The 26,546-nt window shown below is 49.5% G+C and overlaps 5 protein-coding genes across 9 annotated transcripts in view; 3 read left to right on the top strand and 2 right to left on the bottom strand.

The window, feature by feature from the left end:
- Positions 1-13: 13 nt before the first annotated feature.
- On the bottom strand, positions 14-2,436 carry LOC121599153 (zinc finger protein 782-like). Its single transcript, XM_041926709.1, has 4 exons — positions 2,225-2,436; positions 1,476-2,159; positions 1,267-1,412; positions 14-1,196 (listed from the first exon to the last, which is right to left on the bottom strand). The coding sequence occupies exons 1-4, from the start codon at positions 2,378-2,380 to the stop codon at positions 908-910; spliced, it is 1,275 nt and encodes a 424-aa protein (XP_041782643.1). The 5' UTR covers positions 2,381-2,436; the 3' UTR covers positions 14-907.
- Positions 2,437-2,601: 165 nt separating this feature from the next.
- LOC121599148 lies at positions 2,602-10,634 on the top strand. Of its 4 annotated transcripts, none has more exons than XM_041926703.1 (6): positions 2,602-2,801; positions 3,417-3,582; positions 4,696-4,877; positions 4,962-5,085; positions 5,169-8,917; positions 10,582-10,634. In XM_041926703.1, exons 2-5 carry the CDS (start codon positions 3,460-3,462, stop codon positions 7,905-7,907), a joined length of 3,168 nt encoding a protein of 1,055 aa, XP_041782637.1. In that variant the 5' UTR covers positions 2,602-2,801; positions 3,417-3,459; the 3' UTR covers positions 7,908-8,917; positions 10,582-10,634. The 4 variants fall into 4 exon arrangements, with proteins under 4 accessions (XP_041782637.1, XP_041782638.1, XP_041782635.1 ...); XM_041926704.1 differs by having other exon boundaries at positions 2,603-2,751; positions 5,169-8,328; XM_041926701.1 differs by having other exon boundaries at positions 2,603-2,751.
- Positions 10,635-10,691: 57 nt separating this feature from the next.
- On the top strand, positions 10,692-13,790 carry LOC121599000 (neuropeptide FF receptor 2-like). The gene is made up of 5 exons (XM_041926417.1): positions 10,692-10,778; positions 10,850-11,153; positions 11,216-11,712; positions 11,785-11,949; positions 13,704-13,790. The coding sequence occupies exons 1-5, from the start codon at positions 10,692-10,694 to the stop codon at positions 13,788-13,790; spliced, it is 1,140 nt and encodes a 379-aa protein (XP_041782351.1).
- Positions 12,274-26,546, bottom strand: part of LOC121599147 (E3 ubiquitin-protein ligase highwire) — a 35,217-nt gene continuing 20,944 nt past the window's right edge. Inside the window, exons 12-20 of one of the 2 annotated variants that reach the window (XM_041926700.1) lie at positions 23,601-26,198; positions 23,321-23,527; positions 22,202-22,909; positions 21,401-22,125; positions 21,166-21,337; positions 20,418-21,097; positions 20,233-20,338; positions 19,776-20,167; positions 12,274-12,291 (exon numbers count right to left, since the gene is read on the bottom strand). In XM_041926700.1, the coding sequence (XP_041782634.1) occupies positions 19,784-20,167; positions 20,233-20,338; positions 20,418-21,097; positions 21,166-21,337; positions 21,401-22,125; positions 22,202-22,909; positions 23,321-23,527; positions 23,601-26,198 (5,580 nt within the window). In that variant the 3' untranslated portion in view covers positions 12,274-12,291; positions 19,776-19,783. Of the gene's footprint in view, positions 12,292-18,835; positions 20,168-20,232; positions 20,339-20,417; positions 21,098-21,165; positions 21,338-21,400; positions 22,126-22,201; positions 22,910-23,320; positions 23,528-23,600; positions 26,199-26,546 lie in introns of those variants that run through there. The other variant, XM_041926699.1, reaches the window with a different exon arrangement.
- On the top strand, positions 13,404-18,724 carry LOC121599152 (zinc transporter ZIP1-like). Its single transcript, XM_041926708.1, has 2 exons — positions 13,404-15,873; positions 18,313-18,724. Exons 1-2 carry the CDS (start codon positions 14,643-14,645, stop codon positions 18,381-18,383), a joined length of 1,302 nt encoding a protein of 433 aa, XP_041782642.1. The 5' UTR covers positions 13,404-14,642; the 3' UTR covers positions 18,384-18,724.

Raw genomic sequence — 26,546 nt, 5'->3', positions numbered from 1 at the left:
GATTGATCGGTGAAGATCGTGTGTACGTACCTCCAAAACGCTCGACAACGTGTTGGATTGAATAATGCCACAATAGTAATGATCAATTTTAAAATTAGCAGCTCGTTCCGACTCATATTGCATTATGCAGGCAGCCTACCCGTGCAACAATTCACGCTCCCAGCACCCAGCGGATCGGCAAGGCCCTTGAGCGGACGACGCCCTGGAACTAATTGGCTTCCGTTTTTTGTTTCTTTATGCATTATGATGCCGCATTTAGTTTTCAACCACTGGCTCGATGCGTTCTTCTTGACAGCCGGGCCACTTCGTTAAAAGCTAGTCCTGCTTGACCTCCAAAGAGATTACTCTCAATGACCCCTCGCCGTGCTCGGCTGGAAAGCCCACGCGCTGGAGTGTCTGCGCCCAAGGTGGGGAATTTTCGATCTTGACATTAGAAGTGCTAACTGTACGAGGAAATATGTCCGCCGGTCGTGTTCCCCCACCCCGCATGCGCGCATATGATTCAGCCCCGAATGTTGTTGGCTAATTGTTTATGTTCGCACGGGCCAAACGGAGTGGTTGCATAATTGGCAATGGTATAGTGCATTTAGCGTGCAAATTTCCACGCTCCCATTTCCGTTGTACATAAAGGCGTAAATGATTGTTTTTTAAAGGAAAAATATGCCAACGAGGGTACAAAGAAGTTCACGCCAAGGACACTGGTGATAAGATGCCGCCCACGATAAGATAGCATCATCCGCGTTGGGAGAGAAATAGTTGGAACGAAAGCAAAAACAAACAAAAAACAAAAATAAACAGCTCTTCTAAGATAATAAAAGAGGCGCTGTAAACATGTTTTTCGGCAGTGAAGGATGGTGGTAACTGGATTGCGCCGAACCACAATTGCTATCTATTTTAATCATTTTTATTATCCTTCACTGTTGCTCTCTATCTCTCCCTCGGTGCTCTTTTTCGTTCCGGGTCTGGTGCTTTCGGTGCACGTGCCCTGCCCTTTCCGGTGCACGTGCATGTGCGTCTGGAGCACATTCTTGTAGCTAAACCAGCGTTTGCACAGATCGCACTGAAACCGTCGCTCTTTGGTGTGGGAAAGCTTGTGCAGGCGCAGATTGTGCGAAGATTTGAATGATTTCTTGCACTCGCCACATTGGTACGGTCTTTCGCCGGTGTGCGTTCGCAGGTGCTTTTTTAAGCCGGAACTACCGGCGAGAAAAGGGGAAAGGGTATGCAAATTATATTATTTCAAATAATTAAAGCGCCAACACTCACCTGTTCACGAACGAGCTTTCGCACTCGCTGCATGCAAACGGTTTGCTCTGGGTGTGGTACCGCATGTGGACGACCAGCGAGCTTCGGTACTTGAACGTATCTTCGCACACATCGCACTTAAACTTACGCTCATTCGTGTGAGTAAGCTAGAATATGAAAATAATTAATTATAAACCAATGGCAAAAATCCATCTACAATTAATGCGTACCTTATGAGATCGTAACGACTGTGGGTCTTTGAACGCCTTATCACACTGTTCGCACCGGTACGGACAGTGGCCCGTGTGCTGGTTCAGGTGGTACGTCAGGTTACCCTTCTGGGCGAAAGCGCGCTGGCAAACGGGGCACACGTACCGCTTTTCTCCGGTATGGACAAGCATGTGCTGCTTTAAATTTTGCTGCCAACTACCGCACACTGTACATTGTGACTTTTTGCCAATGGTTCTACCCTTGCTGCAGTGCTGCTTTTCCACGGGTAAATGGCTGTGCTTTACTTTATCTGTGGCGCTAGAGGTAGTAGTGACCGGTGGGACGGGTATACTTTCGCTGCCGGGTAGGTCCAGCTCGTACTCGTGATGCGCGTCCGTGATTTCGACCACGTAAAACTCCTCGTTCGTGCTCTTTCCATCGCACAGAGGGTTTGGCGATGGTTCGTCCGATTTCACGTGAATCTGCTGTACCTTGGATTCGGGTGCTTGCTCATCATTCGATTGCGAGATCGTGTTCGCTGGATCTTGCTCTTGCACTGCCCCTTCAGTCTTGGCACTGTGCTGTCTCCGGTGCCATAGCTTCTGATCCACCTCACGGCATAGCTTCACAAACTTCTCGCAAATAACGAGCTGGGAAATGCATCCATCACACACCGTTGGGGGTGCGTCGGGAAAATCGGCTAGCTAAAAAGTGAAGCGTTTTCTCATGAGATTCCGGTCGGGCCTTTTCCACGAAGGGTTTCACTTACCCTTACGCCGGTGCAGTGAAATATTCGTTCAAACAGTGCCGCTGCTGACGTGCAGGAAAACACGCCCGTTTGCTCACCATTCTGGCTAAGGCATAGTCGACAGAAATCTGGCTGAAATAGATGTTTTTTCTCCTTGCAGGAGAATATTTCGTTCATTTTGCGACTGTTAAATTAAATGTAAACAAACACAACATTTCGTATTCCGCTGACAAGCGTACTGCAGCGCAACTGTCAAGCGTTCGGACGTAAGACGTTTCAAACGTATATGTGAGCGACAGAGAGAGATTGTGTGCGCAACTTCGCACGAGCGAGAGAGCGACGAAGCGATATACGGAGCATTCAGCCATACTCGCCGTAGCCGTCGGTGTGAGTGTGTCAGAACAGTTTTTCATCTCGTCGAGGCTGGTGCACGGGTACACGGCCGCACCACATACAAGCGTGAAGTGAAACAATTCCGTGGACTCCGTGTGCTCCCTGACCAAAAAAAAGAAAAAGCTACAAGTGATCATTATTCTGTGGTCAGAAAGGTAAGGAATTTTCCCCCTCAAACTGTTCTCCGAAGTTCTTTTCTGGAGAGGTGAGTGTGTGTGTGTGTGTGCCCGGTTTGGATTGTTTCATTAGAAAAACCCTTCTACCTTTTTTTGTTGGTGCCTCCATTTTGTCAGAAAGTGTGAGTGCGAGTGAGACAGAGAGAGAGAGAGAGAGTGAAGAGCTGAGAGTAGTGCCACAATCCACGGAATCCTAATGGCACAAATTTAGGCAAAAAAGTTGAGATAAAGCGATTGAAAGTGAAATTAAACGATATTTTGCACTAGTGGCAATATTCCAGGAAGTTTATATGTATCATACAAAGAGGTGGATTGTGTACAGATACCAAGAAATTTGCTAGATTTGCAGGTCACGGGCGAGGGTGCTTTCCTTGCAGAAGGGCACGCTCAGACAGCGCAGAGACAGCAAAGAAAGTCACGTAGGCCATCATAGTATTTTTCGATCTAATTTGTGCACTGTCAAAAAAAACTGCACTGCACCCGAACAGTGATGCAATCTGTAAAGCAAAGTTTCGATGAGGAAGGGGGATTTATGTTTTTGTGTTTTATTTTAGATAATTATTCAACAAGTTGAAGTTGAGATAATAGCGGAAAATAATTTCGACATTGTTTCTTTTATCCCTTTCCTCCGCTTTATCGTACAGGTCCACGCGCAACGCTACAAATAGACAACCACAAGCACACAAAATGTCAGAGGACACGCGCGTGAAGATACAGGTCTTCCGGCCCACCTGGGAAGAGTTCAAAGACTTCCCAAAGTACATCGAATACATCGAGTCACAGGGCGCCCACAAAGCCGGTCTAGCAAAGGTAAGCGACAAATATTATTCGCACCCAAAAAACATTCACATAATAACAGTTTTTACAGCATTTAAAAAAATCACATACATTTGACCCCGTCGCAGAGGTCAATCCGGAATTTTCACACAACCACTGTCACAGCCCCCAAAGTACACGGTGAATGCGTAAACCACCTAGCACGTTGTGTTTGACGCTCAGTGAAAAAGGGTATAGCTTGTTTTGTTTACCTACTCTCCACGCCGCGTCGTCTATAAACAGACGCGCTCGCTCACTAACACATTGAAAACGTGTGCTTTGCGGGTGGAATAAGATAAATTTGACTGCAAGTAGAATTAAAATATAGCAAACTACTTTTAAAGTGTATTTTGTAACATTGTATCAAAACAATGTCATATACTAGGATAAATATGCATCGAAACGTGTATGCACACAGTCGACATCAACAGTACTCAACAGTCAGCTGATTTTGACGTTTAGCGTACGTCACACCACTACTACTACAGACGCCGCTAACTGTATAGTACGCTGTTGTCTGTTGTCTTGTTTTAGCACGTTCATTTTTCAACGCTTTGCGGGCTGATGCAATCGCTTGGTGTTTTATCGAAACTTGTTCATCACTTTTATCAAATGCTCAACATTACAGCATTATAGATGCAATTGATCGTAATGTTCTCAGATGATTGTTTACATCGAGTGCGGGAGTGTTTGTGTGTGGTAGTGTGTAGCAGCAGCAGCAGCAGCAACGGTGGTAGCAGCAGCCGACTCCACACATCGCTTAGCGCGTGTGTATTTATACCACGCATACTACCACGAACACCGTACTCGCACGCACACTTGTAGCCTCCCGATGTAAACAACTCCACCATATGGGGCGCCTCTGTTTGTACGCTGCAGTATCACGTGCGCGTAGCGTTGTGAATGAACTTATCGCTTGTGTTTTTTTTTGTTCGTTTTGTTTTGTTTTCATTTCATTTGGTTGTTTTTTCATTGCTCATTTTTTGTTTTGTTTAAAATCTCTATTAATTTGATGATGATTAACACATTTCCTTTTCTTTTTTTCTGTTGATAATTTTTTATCTTTTATTTTCTAAATTATTTTTCTATTTACTCTTTTTTTTACAGATAATTCCTCCCCCGGAGTGGAAGCCGCGCAAAAGTGGGTACGATTTGGATAGCTTAGACATCACTATTCCGTCGCCCATCTGCCAGGTGGTTGCCGGCAAGCAGGGGCTTTATCAACAAATCAATATTCAGAAAAATCCACTCACGGTCAAGCAGTTTGCTGAGCTGGCCAACACAGAACGGTACGGATAAAGTTAATTATAGACTTCATTGTCTCGGTGTTACATTTAATTAATTAATTTTGTTTTTATATCCCAATTCCACAGCTATGCTACTCCAAAACACTTTGACTTTGAAGATTTGGAGCGAAAATACTGGAAGAACATAACCTATGTGGCTCCGATTTATGGTGCCGATGTGTGTGGAAGCATCACCGATAAAGACTGCAATGTGAGTAAAACGATTTGAAAACGACTCTTACACTATTCTCAAATAACGCTAACGTTACCCTTTCCACCTGTGTCATCTCACAGATCTGGAACATCAACCATCTCGGTACGATTTTGGACTTTGTGGACGAAGATTACGGCATCTCGATCGACGGGGTGAACACCGCCTACCTGTACTTCGGCATGTGGAAAACAACCTTCGCCTGGCACACGGAGGACATGGACCTGTACTCGATCAACTATCTTCACTTCGGGGCACCGAAGACGTGGTACGCCGTGCCGCCGGAGCATGGCCGCAAGCTGGAAAAGCTGGCCAGGAACAGCTTCCCCGCCAGCCACAAGACCTGTCCCGCCTTTCTGCGCCACAAAATGACGCTGATCAGCCCGCAGATACTGAAGCAGCACAACATTCCGTACGATAAGATAACGCAGGAGGAGAACGAAATCATGATCACGTTCCCGTTCGGCTACCATGCCGGCTTCAACCACGGGTTTAACTGTGCCGAGTCGACCAACTTCGCGATGCCCCGGTGGATCGAGTACGGCAAGCGGGCGGCCCAGTGCTACTGCAGCTCGGAAATGGTGAAGATACTGATGGACACCTTCGTGAAGCGGTTCCAGCCGGACCGGTACGAGGCGTGGATGGACGGTACGGATTTCGGGCCGCATCCGGAGGATCCGACCACGATATTGGGCCCGCCGCCCCGCATACTGGACGCGAGCGGCGACGAGCGGGACGAGGGCATCGAGGACGGTGGGCCGGCGGCAGCGGCGGCGGCGGCAGCACCGCTCAAGAAAGGCTGCAACCTGACCGTCAGCATACGGAACGTTTCGTTCAAGGAGAAAAATCCCGACCTCGACCTGACGGACATCCAGCAGAACCCGCACCTGCCGGACGACGTGAAGCAGGCGCTGTACGGCATCGCCGACGAGGAGGAGCCGCCCAAGCCGGCGAAAAGCTTCAAACAGTCCTCGTACGATCCGTTTGACGACGAGGACGAGGAGGACGAGGAGGAAGAGTATCTGAAGCGTCGGAAGAAGGCGGGCAAGAAGAGGAAAAAAGTGGACAGCGATTACGACGACGACTGGTACTCCACCACGCACGCCAAATCGAAGGGACGGAAAAGTGGGACGCCCAAAAAGCGGGACGACACGCCACCGGACACGCAGGAAAAGCGTGACAGGCAGCTGGCGGCGAAAAGGCTCAACATCAATAAAAAGCGCCAGGAGCAGCGGCTCGAGAAGGAACGGCTACTGCAGCAGCAGCAGCGGCTCGAGAAGGAACGGCTGCAGCAGCAGCTGCTCCTCCGAAGGCAGCAACAAAATCGACCGACGAACGGTAGAAGCAGCAACGGCATGATCGACCGGCAGAAGGCGATGCCGCGCACCATTCCATCCGATCCACTGCGCATCGAAACGAGCCCGAACCGGGGCGGGGCAGCGGCGCCAGTGGGAAGAGTGTGCGTACTGAAGGCACCGTCCTACCAGCGACGGGCCGCATCGCTGGACGAGATCGATCCGCTCAGTGTGCGAGCGCGCCAATCCTTGCCATCGACCAAAGCGCCGAAACCGAAGCCGATGATCGGCAAGTCGGCCGAGCGCAAGTCGCTGCCCGATACCTTCCTGTCGGATGTGGCGAAACGGTACCCGGAGCTGGAAATACGTCCCGCAAAGGATTACCTGTTAACCCCCGTTGGCTGCAAGCAGGAAAAGCAATTCATGCCCTTCAAAGCCGTTGCCGCTAAGCCGCGAAGTGCAACCAAACCGGTTCAGGCAGCCACTAGTCTGCTGCTACCGATCGACAAGCGGCCACCGCAGGGCAGAAAATCGTTACCAGCCGTTCCTACCGCCACCAGTGCTCCCGCGCCCACAACAGTCTCGAGCAGCGCTGCGGCTGCAGGCAGTACGCCCGTTCCCGCAAACTCGACTCCAAAACCAAAATCGACTTCAAAGCGACGGAAATCGACGCCCGCCGTGTCCGTCAAGCCGGTAGTGTACGAAACGGCGCTCAAAAAACCGTCGCCCGATTTGTTCGACAACAGCAAAGACTTTTTCACCGTGTTCAATCAATTCGTGGCCGGTGATCAGATGCAGGTGACGACGACGCACCACCCGGTGATGGATAAACCGGTAAGCAGTGTGGCCACCGTACCGGTGCCGACCAAAACAAGCTCCCTGCCCGTTGCCGGACCACTGTGGAACAATAAGGTTCGTCCGCTGCTGGTGAACAGCACCTCGCAGATCGTGCGTGCGGCCAGCGCGCTGCAAATGCCGACACCCCCAGCAAGCAGTATTCCCATTCAAACGCTAAAATCCACTGAAATTGCTGCAACGTGCGTCAACTATGTTGCACAGCCGAGACAAGTACCGGTGGCACCGGTAAATAGTAGTATCCCATCACCATCATCCTCGTCCACGAATGGTCCGGTTGGGGGTGAAATGGGCGAAAATCAACGTGCTGCCGCTACCCAGCAAGCCGCCGCCGACTCAACGGTTATACTGCTGCACAACGGCAACCAGCTCAATGTGATGGATCGTACGATCCTGAAGGTACCAAAGCCACCGCAACCACCACCCATTACGATACCGGTGGTAGCGTCCGACGGTATCAGCCCGAACAACAACGGCACGTCACAGCCGTCAAGCAATGTTATTAATGTTTTAGTAATTAACGGTACCGATGTGGGTACCGTAACGCCATACACCACTGACACACCACCGCTACAGAATGGTCTACTGGCGCCCATCGCGAGTAGTACGCTAGCGCAACCAACTCCCTGCGTTAGCGATACACTAATCCAACCGAATAGTACATGCAGTTAAGTAGTTGTTTTACCCAGCAAAGGGTGCTTATTTACCAAAAAACATACAAACAAAAACTCCCCCCACACGCTATAGGAAGGTAAATGGAGCAGGAGCGCTTTAGTGTGTATGTGTGTGTGCTTTGGCTCTCACTCATATGCACTCAGCTCACATCTGCTCTATAACCACCACCATGCTCTAGTGATTAAGTGGCCATACACTTTCGTTTCTTTTATTTCATCAAACAATTTCAATGCATGCTTTAATTTACATTCAGTAGGCCAGGGTACATCGGCAGCGGGGCACACTGAGCATTTATTCTTACTACCTTTATGTGATTTACCTACATAGTGTAGCGCGCCCAGGAGACGTATAAATTTATAAGAAACACAGACACACTCACACACCCAGAGAAGGCCGCCGTTTTAGTATTGGTTAAGATGTAAGTGTACGAAAATTAGTGTGCTTTAATTTAATTGTCGTCTTGGTCTCAATTGCTTAAAACAAAAGAAAAATAAAAAAAACACGGTACGTCAGTTAGGTGCAAAAGAGAGAGTTTAGTGTATCGTTAGGTACGGTACGAACCGTTGTACTGAGAAAGGCGAGTCAGTGCGGTCGGTTTAGCGTGCACTGTAGCTAAATTAGTAGGCCATTGCGCTTCACCCTATCTCTGCGATCTGTTACCTACACTCACACTTTAACATAAAAAAACAGCTATGAATATAGTAATATGAATTTAAATTTTACGGAAAAAGAACTATAGACAAAGTGATTTCAAATGAATAAAACTCATTAAAAACGAAGCGCACACAGTATCAAATAACAAAAACTTGCAAAGAAAACAACCACCGAACAACGGTGCACTGACGGTACTGGAAATTTTTGCGTCGATTAGTGTCCCATAGTGTCTGGTATGGTGCGGACCTGAAATCTGATCCGACGCTCAATTCTTCGATGCGACTCATCGCCTTCCTTGAGTGTTTATACAACCGGCCAACATCAACAAAAACTGGCGTAAATCCGGTCCAATGGTATGGTATGAGCGAAATATGCGTTTGTTTGCTTCGGCAGTTCTTAAATTTCCGCTACCGAACCACTAAGCTCGGCACAAGCATTGGCATGGGCTGGGCATGGCTCCAGTCCAGCGTGCATTGATAAGCGATTTAAGTGTTTATGGGTGAATCGAAAAGTTAAGTAGCTTCGTAGTATATTCGATGGGAATTATATAATATTGTTCTTTTGCAAAGAAAAATTCCAGGATGCATTTTTAGCTCTTCTCTGTGTCACTCTATTTTTTGTTGTTGAAATTTTAACACTATTTTTTACCTTCATTTGCAAACATCCAATTTACAAGTGATTTATGGTTAAATACGCAAATCCCCTTTTGGGTGATTTTGTATAGAAATAATTCAAAAAAATAATCACAACCACGTCATGAAGTTCAAACCCCTATCGAACTAACGCGATTTCCTATGAACCTATAAATAGTTCTTGTTTGCTTCCATCTGTACCCCCGCACATTAGGGGAAAAAAGACACGATGGAGCGGGGTTTTGAGAAGCGTGCCAGGAATTATTTTATCTTCCCAAACCTCCTCCAATAAAAAAAAAAACATGCAAAACCACCATATCCTCTCTTTTCGGTAAAGTAAACGTTCCTTTCGTTATCCATGCAGGTCCATGGCGTCTTTGGTGGTCAGTCAGTCGGGTCAGTTCGGTTCGGTGCGCTAACAGGAATGGAACGATTTTCCTAACCTAGCTATTCGCGATCGTTACCAACCGAATTACCTGTCCGGTCGCAGTAGGCGTTGGTGGTTATTTGTTTGTTTTGGAAATTGTGTTAGCAGCCGCTGTTAAAAGTGCTAAACAAAAACAAACAAACAACACCGTTCTAGTGCCTAAGAATTAAACATCAAAGAAGTGAAATGTGTTATTAGAGTGTATACAGTGTATTAAGCGGCTTAAGTATACTAATTTATTATAAACACTAATCAAACAGTCTCTAAATTTAACACACACAAAAATCAATATTTTCTGCAATTCTCAAGTGATCTTTCCAATTGCCCACCCGATTATGGTCGTTTGACTCAATGTGTTTTTTTTTAAACAAAATTATACCTGCTCCCGCACTACAACCACAAAGAAAGGTGTGCACTTACGTACGTGGTTTAGTGGCGCGTGAAACTGAGATCACTTGCACCTGGACCTCGGCCGCCCAGATCAGCGCAATTTGGGCAATTTTCTTCTCACCTGCAATTAATTTACGTGTCGAATTTCCGAATTTCCACCAAACCCCACCGACGGTGTTGGCCGTTGTTTCCATCAACAGTAGATCCGATCGCCAGATCGTTTCCACCGTTGTCCGAATTTCCCGAAACATCCTCCCGTCCCTTTTTGGACGTGCTGAACGTTGAGATTGATTCGCGGTACAAGGCGGTACAAGGCGGTACAAGGCAGACGGTGTTGTTTGCTTTACACACCGTTGATATATTGTGTGCGGAACGACATAATATTTCAAGGACTGGGGTGAAAGATCGAACGGCCGGCACACGCAACCAGATGGCCAAGCCAGACGATGGCGACTGGCGATTAATTTTAATGATCATGTTTCGGTGAAATTGTGTTGTGGAATGGTTTTTTTGTGTGGTTTTCCTGTAGGTTAAGGTTGATGTACTGAGTTGATCTTCATTTTCGCAGGAACATGAATGAATAAAATCGTGACGTAGGATTTGTTGGACTTCTTTTTCGAAGAAAAAAAACAGTAATTATCAACTGCTCCGGATATTACTCAAAAATTGTAGTGCATCATGAAAACGGGATTCCAATTTATTCCGGAGAATAGGCCACTCCTCTACATACCGGCGTCAAGATTCTTCTGGGAAGCACCCACTGCAGTAAGTGTCTCTCTCTCTCTCTCTCGATCTTCATTCCTTAAAAATAAGCTTATATTCTTCACACACACCAGCCCAACACATCCCTCTACAACTATCCGCTGGAGCTGTGGAGCACGATACCGGAGTCGGAGCTGATCGTGAAGCTGTGCGTCTTCCTTCCCATCATCGTGTTCGGGCTGCTCGGCAATGGCATCCTGCTGGAGGTTATCTTCTCCAACCGCACGCTACGCACACCCAGCCACCTGCTGATAGCGAACCTGGTGGTGACCGATTTTCTCACCCTGCTCGTGTGTCCGCTCTTCTTCATGACGCACGACTTCTTCCAGAACTATCTGCTCGGACCGGTCGGCTGCAAGCTGGAGGGGCTTATAGAAGGTACGTGAAGGGGTTGAGTACTGCAATCAGTAGTTTTTAGGATTAAAAATCTCCTCCTACAGGTGGTCTCCTGGTCACTTCCGTCCTCGGGATGTGTGTCATCAGCTACGACCGACTGTCGGCCGTCGTACTGTCCTCCGGCACCCGTCTGAAAGGACGCGGCACCGTAGCAGCGATCGTGTTCTGCTGGCTGATGGGATTCAGCATTGCGATGCCACTGTCCCTGTATCGTCACTTCAAAATTCGCCACTGGAAGGATGTGGACGAGATGTACTGCTACGAGGATCGCTCCGTACTGGCCACGTACTGGGAGTTTCTGCTGGTCATGCTGGTGTGGGTCCCGCTGGGCGTTATGCTGGTGGCGTACACACTGATCATCGTTAAGCTGGACCGGTACGAACGGAATGCCCTTCGCCGGCAGCATCCGATGGTAGTGCGGTACAAGAGCCGGGTGGCCAAAACGCTCTACATTGTGCTGCTGGCGTTTATCGTCGTCCGGGTGCCCTTCACCATCATGGTGTTTGTGTACTACAACATCGAACCTTTGGACCATTTTCAGGTAGTAGAGTTTTGTGTCAAACATTGTGCGCAATTTTAATGAAATGCATTTTTCATTTCTTCTCCACCACAGTTTAGCGAAAGTTTCATATTTGTCTGGTGGCTTGCGAAAGTGGCGTTCATCTTTCTAAATGCTGCCATAAATCCGCTCATCTACGGGCTCACCAACAAAACGTTCAAAAAGGCACTTCGCGGATCGAAGATTTTGCAGTGCCTTTGTCGGTTGGCCCCGGAAGAAGTAAGTGTTGTAAGCGTAAATCGGGCTTACTAATCGATGAAGCTGACCCGCATTTCTTTCCTCCTCCAGCCAGAACCGACACAAACTCCTGCAGTTCCAAGCAAATCAACGATCTGTTGCTGTTTCTCGAGGATGAATTCGGAAGAAATGGAACAATCATCGCAGGATGAAAAGATACTTGAGCGGTCACGATTTTCACGAGTGAGGTAAATGTGTCTTGTGCTGTTTTTAGTGGCCAACATCCAAATAATTCGTTATTTATCTTCATCAATTGCAGCAGACATTTCCGAGCAACGTGGCTCAATTCGACATTTAGGAACAAGCATCCTAAAAATGAAACAACTGTAGACGATAAATCATAAATGGAGCATGATGATACAAAGAATTATTTTTAATGATTATAGATTGCTTATCAGGAACAGCAGAACAGTAATAGATCCGGTGTACAATGATAGATGTATTATAACGTGCGTTTGTTTCATCTTCTCTTGGCTATAATTCCAAGACCTGGAAAGGATTTGCCATATTTCTATTTATTCAAGCGCATGAGTATGCTGGAAGTTAATTTCATGTTGAATAAATAGCTATTTGTAGCCGTTGTATAAGCGCATAGCACAGCACGTGGATTCATTCCCAGTTTGTACTTAGAAAATAAATTACCTACAGGTATGCAATCCGCACGACACAAAGCGTTACGAAGCGTTACGTGTTTTCGTTCAAAATGCGCAAAGCATGGAAACGGTATTTATAGTGCTGGAGAAACGCGTGTCAGCTTCGCTTTTCGTGATTGGGTGTGTTCCATTTTCGGTCGTTGATCCTGATATTCAATATTTTACTTATTCACTGATGTAGATTATTTTATTATTAAAATAAATTGGTTTAAAGTTAAAGTAATAACTTTAGTTGTTCTAGTAGTGTCGTAGACACCATTAATGAACTTCGTCGTCTTTGACTAATCGATCACCCATACATAATAGAATCTTGTAAATATCGTACAGATATTGGGGGATTCCATACTGACCAGATTTAAACTCCGACCGGATATGTTAGTGATCCAAGTCTTTTATAGCTGCAGTCATCACAGCATCACCCCAATTAATCTGTTTAAATGTTGTTACTGTATCACGTGCTGCTGCAACAAAGCATTGAAAGTAAGGCCTCAACTGCTACAAAGCTCCCCAAAACCCCTCAATTATCAGTTTATCATCCACCTTAAGCAATCTCACACTACGAACGATTACACGCCATATCTCAGCACGCACAAAATGCACCCCACCACCTTGACAAGCGCCAGGACCGACAAGCCAATGGTTGGCCACTGACAAACGATACGATCTGGTACGTGTAGCCCCAACCAAGTACGGATCACGTACGGCAGCGCGATCGGTATCAAACGCTAGTCACTAATCGTGCGCCTCCATCAACCATGGGGTGGCAGAGAATATAACTCCATAATCTACCATAATTCCACGGGCACACGCTGGTCTTTGGCGATTCGCTTTCTTCACCTCTGCAGAAGACGACACACGACGCCAACACGGTGCAGGAAACATCCAAGCAGGCGTCGTTGCTGCCAGCTTCTTGGCGTAGCTGTCAACGGATATAGGGCACGGAAGAGTGAACCTGAACGCGGAAGGATCTCACCAGGTCTACCACATCCCCCCTCACACAGATGCTGTAACGGAGCAAGCAACACGAGAGAAGATCCGAAGCACACGTGCCTCCACACCATCTCTCTCTCTCTCTCTCCACAGCAAACGAAGCGACCGCTTGGAGAAGAGCAACGCATCAAGCAGCAACCAGAGCAACCAACGGCTGCTACGACGCGATCCGTTACGTAGTTGGTTCGATAACGTACCGATGCAGCAGGTGCTCCTTTGATGGAGCGGATGTCAGGTGTAGTCGCAGACGACGCGATCTGGAGCGGCAGATAACACACAAACACACACACACACACACGCACACCCGTACAAACAGCGAATTCTCAAAAGCGCGTTAGAGAGATCGAACGAAGGTGCGAGAGAGCGAGAAAGAAAGAGACACAGTCCGGATAGAAGTGGCAGGTTAGAGCGGGAGCACTCAAATTTGGATGCGATAACAGAGGCGTCCACTATTACACTGTGTTAGAGAAGTGGCCAGGCAAAAGCGCTCGTGCGTTAACAGAGCACCAGTTAGTAAGCGTTCGATTCGCCACCAGGTTGCAGGTTTGAAGGGGTTTTCCCGCTAGGTAGTAGAGAATCCGGAGTCCGATGCGACCGTATCAGAGTGCACTAGTGACGACGACGACGGGACGGCAGGTGCGTGCGGTGACCCGCGGGTGATAAGGGCAAGGTGAAAGACATTAAAAAGGTGTTAACGGTCGCGGTCGCTCTAAAGTGTACAGGCTGTGTGTGTTTGTGTGTGTGTGTGTGCTTGTAGCGCACGCGTAACTAGTGAGAGTGATCGGTCTGAGAGTGGGGAGGCGAAGGAAAAAGCAGGAAGAAGAGGGGGAATACGATCCGAAACCAGACCGGAAAGGAAGATAAAGAGTGCCACCATCACAGGTGTTAATACAAAGCGTCAACAAAACAGTTTGCTACGCAGCAGCCAGAACGTAGACCACGAGACAACGGCACAATACGCAAGGCCGCACAGCATCTGCACAGGAGCCAGACAGCGCGTACAGTAGCAACCCAAAAACAACCACCACCATCATGGACATTGTTGCAGCAACAACCGAGCGGCTGGTCGAAACGCTCGCGAACGGGACGCTCTCGCTAGCCCCCCGGCAAGATGGCGAAGAGCATACCGATCACGACGACGACGACTCACCAACGATCGCCAAAGTCACCTCCATGGTGGTGCTGTTCAGCGTCAGCATGGTGTGCGGACTCGTACCCTTCAAGCTGGTGCGCTGGTTTAACCTCAACCCGGCCACCCCGTCCGGAGGCACACACCTCTTCCTGATCCGGCTACTGCTCTCCTTCGGCGGTGGTGCCCTCCTAAGCACCACCTTCCTGCATCTGCTGCCCGAGATCAATCACTCGATCGAAGCGCTCGTTGAGACGGGCGCCCTGCCCGCCCCGGACGAACTGCCCTTCCCGCTGGGTGAGTTTCTCCTAACGAGCGGCTTCTTCATGATCTACCTCACGGAGGAGCTGGTCCACTGGTGGATGCATCGCCGCTCGGCCAATGCACGGCGGATCGCACGGTCCGAAAAGACGGCACCCGGTGGCAGCAGTACGATGGTACCGATCGATGGTGGCGCATCGAAGCACGACCATGCGCACGGACATTCGCACCTCCCGATCGGCAACGTAACCGCCGTCTACCCCGTGACGGATGTGGATGGGACGCAGGTTGTACCGAGTGTGGTACCGGTGCCGCCAGCGCCAAGCGCTAACGGGCCCCTGCGCGGCCTGCTGATCGTACTTGCCCTCTCCATTCACGAGCTGTTCGAAGGGCTCGCGGTAGGACTGGAACGGTCACCGTCCGCCGTATGGTTGCTGTTCGGTGCAGTCGCCTCGCACAAGTTTGTGATTGCGTTCTGCGTCGCGTTTGAGCTGCTGGTGGCGGCCGTCCGCTTCCGCATTGCCGTACTGTACATCTTCGTCTACTCGGTGGTTAGCCCGGTCGGTATCGGCATTGGCATTGCGCTCAGCTCGGTCAGCTCCGACACGAACCAGACGATCGAGGTGGTGTCGGTGGTGCTGCAGGGTCTAGCCAGCGGGACGCTCATCTATGTGATCTTTTTCGAAATTCTCGCTAAAGATGCGGGCCACAGCCACGGTGGAGCAGGTGGAGGAGGAGCAGGAGGAGAAGCGAACGATGAGCACAAGCACGGTGCGAGTGACCATCAGCATTCGGTGTCGCCCACGAACGGGCTGTGGCAGTTCCTGGCCGTGCTGGCCGGGTTCGGGCTGCTGCTTGGCATCAAGGCCGCAAGTGAGTAGGAGGGATTTGATTGTGGGAAACGGGACAAATAGAGTAGAGTAATGGTACGTAAGGGTAAGGGGTAAGGAACAGTGAGCTAAAACTCGCACATTAGATAACCGCAACTATGCATATCGTCACTCCCCGGAGCCGGATAAAACTGGAGCAGCAGCTCAGGGAGGCTTCAATTAAATCCACCAAACACTGCAAAACCGGAACGTCGTCTGTCTTTACATTGGGTCTCTCGGTGCGAACGATGCACCTTAATTGTACGCAATGAGTGCTGACATTCCTCTGTCTGTCGGTCGTAAACAAAACGGCCCCGAGAACGAAAGAAAGTACTATAAAATGGGATCTCACAAGAGCACCTACTTACTTCAATTTCCCCAGTATATCAGTATATGTGGCTTAACTCAAACCAGTCCCAGCAAAAAACAATATGCATCTTTCAGCGAAGCTGTATCGCCGAAACACTTGCTCAAATAAGATAAACATTCCACCCCAAAAGCGTTTGTTGAATTTCATTGCCCTATTATAATTCCAACCGCTGATGACGTTGTTTGCGGGGAAAAACACGCGGATGGTATCACATTTGTCTGTTAAATTTATGGCTGAGTGAGCAGTGAGTGATGTGACGCACTGTATCTGCTTGACAAAACGGGTCAATTTAAGATCAGATCTTTCGGAGGCTCTGTGGTCTAGTGGGAAGGCGTGTCGGTTGCTACAAGGCCGGTTAAATGTCGGATTCGCAGCCGGACCCACGTCCCGTTGTAAGAGGAACCTTGGGAGGATGATATTGCCTATCTACAGGGGAGGTGCTTGATGTCTTTGTATAGATGTATAGAGGCGAAGTCTCAGGGTAGCGTTACACCAAGATGATAATGAAGAAGAAATAGAAGATAATCCATTCCAGAGCATCGAGAATCTATTGTTCGATCGTATTCAGAAAAAAAGCACTGCATAACTTACACACTAAGGCATTACACGGACGAAGAATACATCCTAATTTTCATTTTAAATGCCTAAAGTTACACGTTGTTGGATAGACACTTAATCTAAATACGATCATCGGATTGATCTAAACTAGTTAAGCTAATAGAATAACTTCCTCTATTCTAAACAATTTCCATACTCCGCACATTTCATGAACAATACATTAGATCCAGACATTCCAGAAACACTTGTTTGGTGGAATCATTGATCAGTAAACATGATGTAACGAGAAGAACTAATTAACCTGTCCAATGAGTCACACACACACACACCCCGGAGCATTGAGGATATAATGTGCATTAATTGTACAATCCCTCATTAGCCGATCACTTGATCCATTAATCGTTCGGCCACGATTGCAACGGTCACTCTCGATGGCTTTATTAAAAGCACCTCCATTAAGCTCTCCTGTCCAAAGAAGCATCCCCACCCGTTTGTGACTTGTTGAGAGATCAAGTGCACTCGGGACGCCTCAAGTGTCGGCAGCGTGTGTCATGCAAACATCGAGCTTCACTGACGTTCCCAATCGATGTTTATTGTTTGCCTAAGGTGTCCTGTTATTTCCTGCTTTTCTTTGGTACACAGTTGCTATGTTGCAACATGCATCATCATTTCACCATACGAAAAGCCGTAATACCATCTCCCAAATCCACATATGATCCCAATCGCAACAATCCTTTGGACGCCAAGTATCAATCTTGGAAGTCTTGTGCGCCGTTATCACCCCGCCGTTATATGATGACTTTGCCAAGGAAATGATAACGGATTGGAAAGCAATTTATCATCAAAGCAGCGAATGATAGGCTAAAGATTTGCCCTTAACCCCATCAGCTTTTAGGCCCTCTCACTGCGGTGGCTCATTTCGAAACGGCCGTTTCGTGGCGGTTTTTCCCAACAAACGACTCGTTTGTTTCCATAACGGCGCGGCGGGCTTGACAACAAAAGCGCTCCGTTAGGGGTTCGTAGTCGAACGAACTTGAAACGATCACGCGCACTCGTGCCGTCCGTTATCGTTTCGCCGTTAAAACAATGTAACGGCGATGGTTCCCACTACTTCATGTATTATCAACGGCTTGGTCATTTGGATGTTTGCGCCACGTTTGTTATATATCGTTAATGATGTCAACCGAACCCAAGCCATCAAGTGGACGGCGTTCGCTCCGATAAGATAACGCTCCAATTGGATTCCTTTTACTGGCCAATAATCGCTCCATTCACCGTTATAGTGTCGCGTTTCGTTAAGATATCCTTCGGAGAATCGATTTTAAACAGATAACGCCTATACCCCGCCTGGTATAGACCCCCTTTGCAGCATAAAATAACCGCATAATCCCTCAATCAGTGAGCTTAGATACATTGTTTCTTATCTTCAAACCGAAGCCGATTACAGTCAATCAAACCGAGCAAACGGCACAATCATACTAACCATATATTTGCTTACCTTTTTGTGTTCCACAGCCGGACACAGCCACGATCACGGCCATAGCCACGGTGGAGAGACCGAACCGGACCATGACCACGATCACTGAGCAGAAGAGCCTGCGGAGCCCAAAAAAAAAAGCAGAAGAGAACAAACCACCTAACCCAGCCGGCGAACAAACGATGTTGTGATTGTCCCAATTATGATTGCCATGATGATTTTACGACGACCAGGACGAGCGGTGTCAAGCAAGGGCGAGATACATCGATAGTATTCGTATTATATGTAATACATTTTATACATGTTTTATGTTTGTTTGCAAGAGGATGCATAGCCCCCAAATCACAAACCCTATGCAAATTCGATGCCTAGTAATTCGAGTAATGTCATAAACAAAACAATGTGATACATTTAATTAGACACGAAAATACACACCTAAAACGACTGTACGGAGATGGACTTTTTTTAAAAGTGGGATATGGGTGTTAAAGTGATGACAGTTAGTTTCAATACCGAGAAGCAGTAACTTACATTTTACATCAGCATTGCACAATTGACTAGCAAGTTTGTTTTATTTAAATAATCAGATTTTTCAGATGGAATGAAAAGATACAACTAGCCAAAACCATCTTCCTCTCACGGTAGCGTGAAAAATTGCACCGCAATTTGCACCCTAAACGTTCTAAGAACCTCTGCGACGACTCTGCGCTCAAATAGCGTGCAGTATTTGTGTGATTTTTTTTTTATATATATATATTCCAATGCTTTTAATATCGCAAATGAGATCCTGATAAAGGGTTAATACATTTTTTTCTCTTGCGGATGGATATTACTACGACACGACAACACTACCACGCTCGTCTAAACTCGTCCACTACTACATTAATAAGAGTTTAACTTAAATTGACTAGACAAATTCTTTGGTAAAACGGGAAACGGTGTATCAGAGACTCTAAGCAATATTTGTCATATGTTCGTCTCATAGCCTTTTAGCTTTGTTTTTGCTTGTCGCAACATATAAATACTACGTGTACATCTTACCATACAAAAAACAGGAGAGCATTTAGCTTAGGTAGCTGTTCTGGACGTTCTCTGGATGTGGAATCTGTGGTAGGTGAGCAGCTTGTATAAAATCACTTTGCGACCTAGTGTATAGAAATCGTAGCGTGGAATGTATTGCTAATGTATTCTGCTGGCCCACCCCAACCTACAATGGACTCGTCCCTGGACTGGAGGCTCAAAACTCATAAAATATCAAATCGTAATCGGTACAGTCTGCTGCCCCCCGCTTCCACGTATCCTATCTAATGCGGTTTTGATTGATTTAAGTATATAAATATATTGTATGTGTATACCCTAATATATATATAAATATGGTTCGACAGACTTTAGCCAAATGCTAAGCGTCATGTGTGTGCAGTGCAATAGCAGTATAAACTTTGTCCTACCAACGTTCCTCACCTTCTTAACATTATGCATAACTACTCACACTCATACATACCTCTCTGTTCAGAACGTTTGCGCATTGCGGCAGATGCCACAGCCCAGCGCAAACTCTTCCCCCGTCGGCGGATGGACCACATGCAGTGGGCACTCTTCACCGGTCAACTGGGTCGCTTTCGGTCCAGCCGGGCAGCGCGGCAGCTTCCCCTTCGGCAGGTTGGTCAAGCGCTGGAAGTCGTCGTGGCACGTGTCACAGAAGTGGGTCGTGCCGAAGCAGAAAAACACCGCCACCGAGCAGCAGTACCGGCACTTGTACTCGAGAAAGTCCATACCGTGCTTGGGACACATCTTCGCCTTGGAAACGTCACTGCACCCGCCACAAACGAGCTCCTGCGGGTTGAAGTTTTCGCCCAGCTCGGCATCGCAACGTGCCTCACCGCCGTAGTATGCCTGAAAGGAGGTGTAGGTCGTCAGTGATGTCAAGGACTCGATGGGATAGAATGCTCGATACGTACCTTTCCACACTGACTGCAAACGTAATACGCGTACCGTTCCATCGCGTACCGGGTGGGGTCTGTTCCGTCGGCAGTAACCGCCTTTGCCAGTCCTTCATATTCGAGCCTGAAGTACGCGAAGAAAGCAACAACAAAAACTCAATTAAAATGCCCAATATACACCTAACTAATGCCTCCCAGCTTACCTCATCAATGCCTTTCGTTTCACGTCCTGCCGCAATGCGACAATCGGCGCCAAAAACGGTTCCAGCGACGGATGCTCAATATCCACCTTACAGATCGGGCACTGCGCAAAGCCAAAACTAATCCGTGGCCCGTTCCAACGTCTCATTAGCACCGTCTTGCAGCAGTGATAGTGGAACACGTGGCCACAGCGCAGCTGAATCGACGGTGCCGTCCCGAGCGTTTCCGTGAAGCAGATCATGCACATGTCCTCACCGTCCTGCGTCAGCCGGGGCTGCGCGTACTGCCCTCCCGGCGGGTCTACCCCCGCCTCGGACTGACAGTTCGGCACCAGGCAGGGCAGACACTGGCCCTCATTCAGTATGCCACCGCACGCGTGCCCACAGCGCTGATGCACTTTGGTGCAGGACACTGCCCCATACTCCTGGCACTGCGCATCGGGACAGATGTTGCCCAGCGCCAGCAGGCCGCTGCTTCCCGTAGCGCCACAGAACCGGCACACGCCGACGCCGGTCGCCGTGACCGGTACGGTCGTACAGCCGGCAGCCGGATCGTGCCCGCGAAACTCGAGCATACCCTTGAGCGTGCGCGAATCGACCACCGCCCACAGCCAGTAGAGCTTGGCCCGGCCGCAGCTTTCGTGCAGCTCCACGCGGATTGCGTCCTGTTCCTCCTTGCAAACCTAAAACCAGATGGGAAGTGGTTAAATTGGAGGTGCATTGATTTTGCTGCAGGCAGTTTTCCACGTACCGCTCGATGATGGCTTCGTGCGCGACGATTCAGATGCAGCACACGGTCACAATCGGCACAGAGCGAACCGCAAAGGGCGCAGTTAAGAACGGCGTATGTTACCTCATCGTCGTGATTGCTGCACAACGGTCTGTTCGATTCCGACTGCCGGTGCCATTGGTTGGAAGACAATCTGTGGCCAGAAAAGGAGTTGATAAGCATTCCAAATATTTGCCTCAGTCTTACCCAAACATACCGATCTATCTGCTCACGGTCTATCACACAGAGCGCAGCTAAGGCCAACCAAAGTGTAGCGGTACGGATGCAAGCATCAGCGCTGCGTCGGAACTCCTCCTCCAGTTGGGTCACATTGAGCAGACAGCTTGCCACCGCTGCCCGGCATGCCGTCGCCCATCGCTCGGACAGCTTTCCACTGGCCATATCGCGCACAAGCGCGATAATGCTTTCCGCCTGTTTGGCCGCTATCGAGCCGCGCAGGTACCAGCGATACCGCTGCAAACGACTGACGCTCCCAGTGCCGGTCGCTAAGGTCTGCGAGGGCGAGGATGATGACGTTACGCTGCCCAAACTAACGACGGTGGTGCCGAGCGATGATGGAGGAGCAGCAGCAGCAGCAGCAGCAGCAGCAGCAGCAGCAGCAGAAGCACTTTGATGATTCCCGTTCGAACCATTCTTTACCTTCACCTGCACCTGGAGCGATTTTGCGATCAGTGCTAGCAGCACGTCTAGTAGGGCCTCAGAATCCGTATCAACGGAATGGTTGGTGGTGAGTCCACTGTCCACCGTACTGTGAGCAGCACCGTCCGAGGGAAGTTCGGGTAGAATGCGGCGAATCAGTGCCGTCACCTGACGCTGCACACGATCGCTGCCAGTGTGGGCAAGGGATAGTAGATCCTTCAGCAGATGATGCTGCTGGGATAGATATGTGCGCCCGACGGAACTTCCCGAAAGCGCCAGGACCTTGAAAAGAAAAACAGGAAGTGTGAAATTTGTTTACAAACAGCAAAATCCTGAAATTAAAACATCCAAAACTCACCATACTAAGCATCTCGAAGCAGTACGCATCATTATACGTGGTGGCGGTGTTGGTCGGTTCCCCAGCGACCAGTAGCTCCCAGGCATCACGGGCCTTCACCGTTTCGCGCTCTATTGCCTGCACCACGTGCACGATGATTTGCTTCTGCAGGTGGCTCAGCTTGCGCCGACTAAACAGGATGCCGACCGCATGTTCGCGCAAATCGTGTATCGACTCGGACAACGATGGCAACGGAGATAGCTCCGTACTGCACGCATCGCCGTTACTGCTACTATTTGCATTTGCTCCTGTCCCGTTCCCACCAGCGGCTGCACCGTTAACACCGTTCCCGATCAGTGTGGAAGTTTCTTCCAACAGTTTCCCAAACACTTGCCCCGTTAGCAGACGGAATACGCGCAGCGTTTCCTGCTCGCACAGACGCGACTGTACCTGCCGGGGAGTGGGAATGGGCGCCGGAGCCGAATGACCCGTGCGCGTTCCGTACAGCTTCACCTGCCGGATGCGGAGTGTCGCATCAGGGCCTCGTATCTCGAGACGATAGTGTCCGGAGGTGGGCGTGTTGCCGTTTGCACTGCTGGCTATTGGAATCGTTTGCCAGGCACAGGCAGTCGGATCGATCTCGATCGTGCGCAGTAGTGATAGTTCCCCAGTTCCGGTGACACTGTTCAGATGGGAGCCTCCGTAAAGCAACAGGGATGTTACCTTGCACTGGAATGAGAGTTACAGCATATTTGAAGTCATTCTGAGGAGTTGGATGCATTTCGGGGCATACAGACTGGTGGGGGGAGCTTGGAATCAGAAATACCCGAATCCGATTTCAGAACCGACTCCAATTCTGTATCATAACCGATTTAAATTTATATTTTATCACAATTCCGGAACCAATTCCGAATCCGGAACCGATTTCGAATCCGGAACCAATTCCGAATCCGGAATCGATTCCGATTCCAGATCCGATTCTTGTTTCTGAGCCGATTATGTTTCTGAAGCCGATTCCGATTCCAGTTCCGATTCCAAATTCAGATCCGATAAGGATTCCGGAATCGAATCCCAAAAACATCGAAGCTAGAAATAATCGATTCTGACCAAAACGTCATTCTCCCCATTACTAATACATACCGCCACATCTCGACTGTTGTCCACGTGAACAGCAATCAGCGTTAGCTGACATCCGTTTCCGGGTGCTGCAGAGCCTGCCGCACGTCCTCCCGGTATCAGCTCGATAGTCTTCGGTTTGCCACGGTCCTCCTCATCGCTCTCCCAGAACGTTTCCGTGGAGTTGTCCAGCAGTGCTTGTGCGAGTGCGGGACGCGAAGAAACCGTGAGCTGATGACAGAAAAAGAACGCCAACATTGGTTATTGTTAGGTACTACACTTCAAAATTCCACCCAAAAATTACCTCATACAGATCGGTAACATCCTGGAAGAGCGTTACTTCGATCGGTGCCTCATCGGACCCCCCGAGCAGATGATCCCGTACCGACTGGGCCTCCAGTGCTCGCTCCTCTTCCTCTTCCGCTTTCGAGAGGATACGCGAGATGTTTCCAAACACGTTCACACGATGCAAAAACTGATGATCGGATGGAACGAAGCGCAATCCAAAGCACTGGACGGCCATGCGCTGAAGCGGTGACCCCAGTGGGAAGTGTAGCGTCAACTCAGACACGGTCGACAGGAAGGCGTGCAGGGCACGCGAAATGCCACGCCCGAGATGACCCTCACAACTGCTGGCAGGATGCTCCAGGCCCAACTCAGAGTCAGCATCAGTAGGATCTGCATCCGCATCACTCGTCGTTAGGGCCGACACAAACCACCACATGACGTCATGCAGCCCGATCGGTTCAGTTAGCTGCCGAACGAGCCAGTTAAAGCCTTGCAGACTGTACCGATGGCACAGTGACCTTCGCAGCTGCCGTATGAGCAATCGACGCAAACGCTCCAAATTGTGCCGTTCCAGTATGAAAACCATTGCGGGGCGGCCAAGCAGGCCCGTCTGGACGCTGTTGGTGACAGCGGCAGCATCTACACCTCCACCACCACCACCACCACCTCCATGCGACGCACCAACATCCATCGGTACCAGCCGGCGCAGATTCTCCGACGGATGGTTCAACAGGTTCGCATCGGAACGCTCATCCTCGCGGCGCTGTCGACGGCGCAGTACCACCGACGGTCCCGCACCTTGTCCCATCGAGACGCTGCGATGAAACTTACCCCCCGACAGGGGCAGATAGCAGCTTCCCGGTGTTCCATCGCTCGGAAAGCGGGCAGTCGTCTGTGCGGCACCCTCCGAATCCACAAACGTACTGAGGCAGGCTGGCCGATCGGATGGTGTGGGCCATTCCGATGCATCCGTTACTTCGGTAAGGGACGCCTCACTGCTTCCCGCTGCATTGCCACTACACGCGGACGACTCCACAGGAGCAAGATCCAGCAAGAAGAACGCATTCTCCTTCATCATTGCAAACAGCTCCGAAGGCAGTGTCGATCGTGGCGGTTCGTTTCTTCGCTCCGCTGCAGCCGATAGAGCTGCTTGTGGTCCGACCGGCAGTGGCACAGGGGTAGTACCTTCGTACCGCTTCCTGCAGGCCTCGCATAGAAGATACCAGCTCGACACACCATGGCCACCATCGCCACAGTCACCGGCCCAGCCTTCACAGTAAACGCCGTTGGAATTGTAGCCTTGACCACCGGCCGGCCGTCCACAGCCGGGATGGGCCAGCCGCATGTGGTACGTCACCGGGATGGAGTGAAGTATGGTGCGACAAAGTTCACAGTAACTACCGTCCGCCGCTGCACCGTTCGCCGGAGCCGTTGTGGAAGCGGCTGCCGCTGTCGTACCTGTGCCGGCCGTCGCTGCCAGCGTGAGTCCACTTTTGCTGGCTACCAGGGGAGCAGCGCTTGAAGGTGCTATTGCTACCGTCCCAGTACCGGACCCGGTACCTGGAATCGGACCACATTCCTTCCCATCATCATTGCGCTTGTCGTTCGAGTTGGTTTCGACCAGCTGCACAAAGTTTGAGCCTAACTGATCCCAAAGATGCACCAGACAGCGCAACGCTACCGGCGGTACCGCACTGGAACCGACCGACGACGACTGCCCGTTTGACCCGTCAAGAGCTGCAAATCCTCCCCCAATGCCACGATGCCTTCGGTTCATGATACACCGATTGCCGCTCCGTTCCAGCGCATCGAGCGTGGCGTTGGAAAACTCGACCGAGTGACGCTGCAGCACCTTCTGTTCGCGGGTTAGCACCGCCGGGATGGGCAATTCGCTGGACTGATTGGCCATTGCAACCGCACCGGGCCCAAGCCCAATCCCAGCCGTCTTCGAGATGGTTGGATGGAACTTGAGAAACGAAGCACACGCCATCGCATCGTGCACGAGCCCTTCGTGCCATAGGAAGGCGGCAAACACGGCACGCAACGTTTCCGCAACCGAAGGTGACAGAGCGCGCTTGGGAAGATGCTGCTGGAACGATTGCTGCTGCAGATCCGGTTGCTGTGGTTGAGTTTGTGTGTTGGACTGAGGTTGTTGCTGCTGAGACAAACTGGCCGACGGTGGCTGATGATGCGGTGACTTGTTGGGACCTGTTTCATCCATCATTGAGCCTTCCGTGCCGGATCGGTGGAACCATTTCTGAAGAGCCTTAGCACCACCGCCAACAACTTCGGACAGGGCGGCTGTGGCTGCTTTGCGGAAATCGCCATAATTTATCGTATTTTCATTCTCCTCACCTTCACCTTCACCGTCGCAATCGTCGTCTGCCTCAATGTCCTCGACCGTGTCGTCCACTACTGAGGGTTCCTCTTTGGCGGCCGTATGCTCCAGCAGCACCTTGGTCGTGCAGGTGTCCACGATCGGGTGGAGCAGCGTTTTGCCGAGATGCTGGTTGTACTGCAGGCACCAGGCTTCGACGGGAAACCAGGAAGCGGGACAGTGCTCTCGGATAGATTCTGCGGTCAGCCGGACCCAAACACCGTCATCATTTTCCATCTAGAGAAGAAGATATTGAGGAATCCAATTGGAATATGTTAGTTGGAATATATGAAGTTACAGGTCCTATATAACTTCACAATCAGTTTGCAGAACCGGTATGATTTCAGGATTAGTTCCAGGACCAGTATGGGTTCAGAATTAGTTCCAGATTAGTTCCAAGACCGATATATGGTCAGGACCATGTCAAAGGCCAGTATGTGTTGGGCATCAATTCGAAGACGTGGGTGAGATCAGGAGTTGTTTTAAGACATGAAACAAACATTTCAGAACTGGCATGGTTTCTGCATAAGTTCCAAGATCCGTATGGGTTCAGGATCTGTTCTAAGGCCGATATGAAATGCGGAT

This window comes from Anopheles merus, chromosome 3L (assembly GCF_017562075.2).
Source record: "Anopheles merus strain MAF chromosome 3L, AmerM5.1, whole genome shotgun sequence".
Classification (NCBI taxonomy): domain Eukaryota; kingdom Metazoa; phylum Arthropoda; class Insecta; order Diptera; family Culicidae; genus Anopheles; species Anopheles merus.
The sequence above is the reverse complement of the archived record's forward strand: the minus strand, read 5'-3'. Positions and strand labels throughout refer to the sequence as shown.

Coding starts and splice junctions, on each gene's coding strand:
- LOC121599153 (XM_041926709.1), bottom strand. CDS start 2,380: ATGAACGAAATATTCTCCTGCAAGGAGAAAAAACATCTATTTCAGCCA. Junction 1,413..1,475: donor AGTCGTTACGATCTCATAAG/GTACGCATTAAT, acceptor TTCATATTCTAG/CTTACTCACACGAATGAGCG. Junction 1,197..1,266: donor GAAAGCTCGTTCGTGAACAG/GTGAGTGTTGGC, acceptor TCTCGCCGGTAG/TTCCGGCTTAAAAAAGCACC.
- LOC121599148 (XM_041926703.1), top strand. CDS start 3,460: ATGTCAGAGGACACGCGCGTGAAGATACAGGTCTTCCGGCCCACCTGG. Junction 3,583..4,695: donor ACAAAGCCGGTCTAGCAAAG/GTAAGCGACAAA, acceptor TTTTTTTTACAG/ATAATTCCTCCCCCGGAGTG. Junction 5,086..5,168: donor TCACCGATAAAGACTGCAAT/GTGAGTAAAACG, acceptor GTCATCTCACAG/ATCTGGAACATCAACCATCT.
- LOC121599000 (XM_041926417.1), top strand. CDS start 10,692: ATGAAAACGGGATTCCAATTTATTCCGGAGAATAGGCCACTCCTCTAC. Junction 11,154..11,215: donor GCTGGAGGGGCTTATAGAAG/GTACGTGAAGGG, acceptor CTCCTCCTACAG/GTGGTCTCCTGGTCACTTCC. Junction 11,950..13,703: donor GTCGGTTGGCCCCGGAAGAA/GTAAGTGTTGTA, acceptor CTCTCTCCACAG/CAAACGAAGCGACCGCTTGG.
- LOC121599152 (XM_041926708.1), top strand. CDS start 14,643: ATGGACATTGTTGCAGCAACAACCGAGCGGCTGGTCGAAACGCTCGCG. Junction 15,874..18,312: donor GCTTGGCATCAAGGCCGCAA/GTGAGTAGGAGG, acceptor TGTGTTCCACAG/CCGGACACAGCCACGATCAC.